Genomic DNA, 6,000 nt, shown 5'->3' with positions numbered 1-6,000 from the left:
AGAATGTGTACAAGAGGCAGGCTCAGGCGGAGAAGGTGGGCCAGGCGGGCGAGATGTCCCGAAAAGGCAGAGCCACTTCGTTACAAGGTCCACTTTCCTCAGGGATTTCCCGCTAGGAGTGAGCATTCTTTTGTCACAGGAAAGCCTTGAGATTCTCCTTTCCTTTCACAAAGCCCTCCCAGTCAAAGACGTCCCTAACGTTGGGAGTTTCCTGCCTGCCCACTCCTTTCTCTCCTGAGCCATATGCCGCATCCCTCAGAACCCCGTTCCTTAGGACTCCACAGTCTTCCATGTTGGGTCCCGGCCACCGCCACACTATCCGTCAGCTGCTCGGACCCCACCCGCCGAACGCCAGAACGTGTGGGCGGGTTGGGGGGGGCGTCCTCAAGCGCCCCGGAAGTCACCACCCCCCGTCGCCGGCGGAGGCGCCCGGGCGGGGCGCGCGGCTTTGATTGGCGGCAAGGTGGGACGATGCGTTACGTGCGACGATTCGTCCCCCTCCCCGCCGCTCCTGCGCGCGGTTAGCTTGGGGAGGGGCGGAGCGTGCGGCCCTGGGCGGCCATTACCCGGAACAGTCTCCGGGCTCGGGTCCCGTGACCCTCGGCGGAGCTGGCGGGAGGGGGCGGGGGTGGGAAGAGGGCGTGAGGAGGGAAGGGGAGGGAGGAGATAGAAGGGCGGAGTAGGAGGGAGGGAAGGGGGCGGGGTGGAAGCGCGTCACGTGATCCGGCATGGAGGCGGTGGCGGCGACCGGGAGGAGCCGCCGGGGCAGAAGCCGCACTTGTTAGTGTAGGGGGTGGTGGGGGCGGGGGACGCCGACACCGTCACCGTCACCCAGGGACGCCGAGGAGAAGGCGGGAGGGGGGTGGGGGCGAGATCAGGCTCCGACCCCCTGCCGAGGGGATGAGGGGAGCATGGGTGCCAAGGAGTCACGGATCGGATTCCTCAGCTACGAGGAGGCGCTGAGGAGAGGTGAGGGGGGAGGGGTCTGGGCGAGCTGCCTGGGAGGCCCGCGACGGGCAGCCCGGAGGGTGGGTGACTGGGAAGGAGAAGGGAGGTTGAGGGCGTGGGGCGCCTGAGGCGGAAGGGAAAGGCGGCCGGCCTTGGGGAGTATGGTGGGGGAGAGAGGTCTGGTGGGAAGCAGCGTTTGGGCATTAGGGCCGTTTGGAAAGGGGCGAAGCTTGCCTTGAGAGAGGGGGATCGGGGTCGGCGTTGGCAGGGCAGTGCTTGTGCTCCCTGGTGGCGTTGTGATCCTGGATGTGTCCAGGGAAGTCCTCCTCTCCCCGTTTTCTTGGGCGGCTCCAGCCCTTCCAGCCCCCCTCATCCTTCACTGCCATTTTCTCCTATCATTCCTTCATAAAAACCTCCAGTAACATCCTAACCTCGTTCCTAACAGGCTTAGCTGGAAGGGGGCGAGGAGGCGGCTGAAAAGCGCTCCTCCCTGCTACTGGAAGCCCCTTCGTATCTGGGGAGTCCCTGCCTTTTCCGAGGGCCTATGCCTGCCTCTTGGGGGCTGTGGCCATCCACTTCTGCCCCGTTCACCGTTTGAGCGGCTGACTTTGATAAGAACGATCTGAAATGAAGTTGTGTTTGAGGTGAGACTGGACAGCTGGCGTTGCCACCAGACCTTGTCTTAGGTTTCATCTCCTCCGACGTTGACCAGCGCCTTTGACTACACTTGATTCCCAGTTCTCGCTCCATCCCTCTCCGTGAAATGGCATTGGGAAGTCCAGCATTCGGATATTGTGTTAAAGCTCCCTTTAGAGACTGGCCTGGCTGCCAGTCCCGGCTGCTGCTTATTGGCTCTGAGGCACAGTATATTGTTGGCAGCCCCAACCCCCTACCACTCACTCTGATACCGCTGTCCGTGTTCAGTAAAGCACACACTAACTGAAGTGTCTGTTGCACAGTTGATGGCCGGAATGTCTTAGTTTTTCATGACTGGGATTTCAGTGTGTGTAGATCTGTGCATGCTTGTATTTCTTTTAGACATTTAATGGATATTCTTGGTAAGAAGTGAAAAAACATTAAGAAGATTAGGAGCTAAGCATTATTGTTAACAGGTTTCCAAGTCAAGAAATCAGCCATGCTCCAGGTGGTTTTAGTAGCTAAGGATATAAAATGGAAATTAGATTAAAAGACATGTATTCAAAATGAGGCTTGAGAAGTGAACTCTTGTTCGCATATAGGAAGAAGAGGGATAAGTTCAGTTGACCATCACCTGACCGTAAGATACAGAATTGAGATGTATTGGTGGTGGTGGATTTACCAGAATAACACAAATATGCCTTTTATGTCTTTCTTTTTTTTTCCCCCTGTGGAACAGTATAATGATTGTTTTTATGGAGAATCTCACTTGAACTTTTTTCTCTGCCCCAATATGAGAAATATTCCAAATTCTTGATGTGTTTCCAGCTCTAGTAGGCTAGTCATTTCCGGGATGCTGTTGAGCCTGACAGGTCTGGCGTCAATTAGGCAATGGCTTACATGGTATGAAAGAGGACATTAGTCAAACTGATTTACAGCTTCAAGGTTCAGAAGTGTTTCTTAAGTTTGAGGGTGTGAATACTAGTGATGTACCTGGCATTGAGAAATTCTAAAATTAAACTTGTATTCAGCTCTAGCCTGCTTAATCTCCTTTCAAACTAAGATTGTACGTTTGTAAATACAAATGAAGTTAATTGCGTTTTAAACTGATCTGACTGGAAGGTTTTTGTTCAATTTCTTATACAGTGTCTGTCTGTTGAATTTTAAAACACATGTATTTGAAGAGATAGCAAAATATTTGTTAAGAGCTTATTTGTAACTATTGGAATGAATTTATGTTTTACCAGTTTGCTTTAGAGGAAAATTAAAGCAAAAGAGAGCAGCAAGTTGATAAAATTGTATTTCTAAATGTAAACCAGAAGCCCCCTTCTTTAAGCATGGTACTGTTTAGTAAATGTCAGACTTTGATATAGAATTTAAGATTACAGAAAGTTTATGAAGCTTTTTTTTTTTTTTTTTTTTTTTTTTTGAGACGGAGTCTCGGTCTGTCTCCTGGGCTGGAGTGCAGTGGCGTGATCTCAGCTCACTGCAGCCTCCGCCTCCGGGTTCAAGCCACTCTCCTGCCTCAGCCTCCCCAGTAGCTGGGACTACAGGCACATGCCACCACGCCTGGCTGATTTTTTGCATATTGTTAATGGAGACAGGGTTTCATCATGTTAGCCAGGATGGTCTTGAACTCTCAACCACAGGTGATCCACCAGCCTCGGCCTCCCAAAGTGCTGGGATTATAGGCGTGAGCCACTGTGCCTGGTCCCAGAAGCTTTTGATAGAGCTAAAAATGGCTTGGAACCTCTTTTGGGCACTTGAATAATATAAATAGTTGCTAAAACCTGCATTCATTGGTTTCATCTACTTGTTTATATTGTGTAAAATGAATGGGGGTACGGGTAGATAGGATTTGACAAACACATATTAGTCCAGTGTGTGCAAAACAAGCTTGACAAAACTACTGAAATACTTGTCTCCTTGGCTTTACTTAAAATTATTGAATGCTAAATAATGCCTAGATGCGATTAGGTAGTATTTAAAAAATAGGCATATATTACCACATACAAACATGGAATTGCTGGCAGTTTATCTTGCAAACTGGGGCCTTGGAAACAAAGTGTTATGTTAATGACAGATAACACTGGGCCTGAGTGGAAGGGCAGTCTAGTGACTTCAGTTACATTTTAGAAGCACCTAGAAATTAGGAAGATTGGTTTTTGCACGCTATTTTAGCTACACTGTTTGTCAGTTGTCTAAACCTTAACATTTTCTGAAAGTGTACATTTAAACACTGGTAGGGAGATGTATTAGTGGTAACTTTTATTTTTTGGCTTGAATCTATCTTTCTTAAATATCTTGAGTAAAACACAAGGAAAGCCTTGACTCTTGTTTATATTGCGTGTGTTTTCTAAGGAAGTATACTTGTACTTCGCGGATACTGGAAATTTGAGCAGCATATTCTTCATCTCTTTATTTCACCTCCTTGTTGCATCTAAGTTTGTGCCTTGTGTATTCTTAAAAGTGTATTTTAAATGTGTGGAACACAGCATTCAAAAAACACTCAGTGAAAGATGAGTTGCATTTTAGATCCTTTTAGAACTCTAAGACATCTTAAAAATCTTTACCAGTTTTTTAATTCTTCTGTCTTATCTGCTCCTCTGTCCTTCCTTTTGTCTTTCTGGAAACAGGATTATAAGGTGATTGTGTGTGTGTGTATGTGTGTGTGTGTGTGTGTGTGTAAGAATCGGCTGAATTAAAATGATTCTTAACTTTTAAATTGTAGTAATAAAATACAGTGGGTGAATTTCTTCTAATTCCTTTCTTTAAAATCTGGCATTTATATTGCGCTTAGTAGCTGAGTGAACTATAGTGTGTCAAAAAGTTATGTTATGGATTCATATTTTAAGATGTCCTTTTGCTCATTAAATCAGCAGATTTTTTTTTTTTATACTTTAAATTCTAGGGTACTAATTCAGCAGATTTTTACTAAAGGCTGGGTGTGAATTAGGCACTAAGGAAATGGATAACCAAGACCCCTCTCTCTAGGATCATATAGCTTGGGTCAGTGATCTCCACTAAGTGTATATAGACAATCCCTGACTTACAATTTAACTTTACGATGGTGCAAAAGCTATATGTGTTCAGTAGAAATCATATTTCAGTACAGTATTAATATTTAGTATTAATAACCATAATAGTATTAATAATCATATTTCAGTACACTAATAAATTACATGAGATTTTTCAACACATTACTGTGTTATTTTGTCCAACACTATACTAATATAAGTATTCTAAGCATGTTTAAGGTAGGCTAAGTTATGATGTTCAGTAGATTTGGTGTATTAAATACATTTTTGACAATGGTATTTTCAACATGATGGGTTTATTGGGAGGTAATCTCACTCTAAGCTGTTGTATCAAAGAATGTAAGCCTATTCATAGAGGATGGGAATAATATACTAGAAATTCTGTTTATAGTTCTAACTTGTATATGTTTAATAATGCACATAATATGTTCAAAAGTAGTATATATGCATATCATTTATAAATGATCAGCTTATGGTATAATAAGTGCTGCAGTGCTATAGGAGAAAGTGCTATGGAAATATAGAGTGTGTATGGTTTCTCTGATGGCCTGGAAGGGCCACTAGCACTATGCTCATTTTATAGTGTATGCTCAATATAGTCACTTACAGGTAGTTGCGTTTACTAGTGGAATAATTAAGCATGTAACAGTTGACAATTTAGTACTTTTCATTTTGCTTATCCACCAAATCTAAGATGCTTTAAAACAATGACTCCCAACTAAGATTTTGTTCACCAATTTCTCAGTATTAATCTTAAAATTTCATTACATTTATACTACCTATGATGTGATGTTAGCTGGTTTAGCATAATGTATCATTCTGTACATGGAAATTGAATTTCACAGTCAGTACCTTCTGGGATGCAGTATTTATCTCCCTTATTAAAGCACTTATTTTGCCTTCCTATGAGTTTTTAAAATTCACCAGTGAACTTTCTAGCATTAGTTTGGAATTGTTGGTTTCGGTTAAGCCTTTTAAAAGTATACCTAGCCAGATCCGACTATTTGTAAAGGAGAAAAATGGGGCAGTTTTTAATTAGTCTGCTTATATAGTCACCTGAGTGGTTACAAAGGTGCTGTTTTCACAGATCTCATGGTTTCACTAATTTCACTGTTTTCACCTCACTAATCTTCAGTTCGTAAGTTTGGTGTGTCACTGACAAAGAGGAGATAAATATATTGATGAACTCTGGATTTTGGGGGATGAGCAAAATGAGGTGACATCACTTGCTGGTTAGTGAGCTCTGCATTTACCAAACTGGACAGCTCTTGTTTGTTTTTTCTTGTTCATTGTCTCTCTTTGTGCTTAGTGAGACTTTACAGTGACAGCACTCAGAGTTGCCTTCCAGAAAGATGTGTAAGGAAGTTAGAGTTGGGAT

General features: G+C 44.1%; 1 protein-coding gene across 3 annotated transcripts in view; it reads left to right on the top strand.

The window, feature by feature from the left end:
- The first annotated feature begins 717 nt into the window (after positions 1-717).
- USP32 (ubiquitin specific peptidase 32) overlaps positions 718-6,000 on the top strand; it is a 219,310-nt gene continuing 214,027 nt past the window's right edge. For 2 of the 3 annotated variants that reach the window (XM_037993075.2, XM_037993074.2), the window contains exon 1: positions 814-969. In XM_037993075.2, the coding sequence (XP_037849003.1) occupies positions 912-969 (58 nt within the window). In that variant the 5' untranslated portion in view covers positions 814-911. Of the gene's footprint in view, positions 970-6,000 lie in introns of all 3 variants that reach the window. The other variant, XM_008011187.3, reaches the window with a different exon arrangement.

The sequence above is a fragment of the Chlorocebus sabaeus genome, chromosome 16 (assembly GCF_047675955.1).
Source record: "Chlorocebus sabaeus isolate Y175 chromosome 16, mChlSab1.0.hap1, whole genome shotgun sequence".
In the NCBI taxonomy this organism is placed as follows: Eukaryota; Metazoa; Chordata; class Mammalia; order Primates; family Cercopithecidae; genus Chlorocebus; species Chlorocebus sabaeus.
This window is presented reverse-complemented; position numbering and strand designations above follow the sequence as displayed.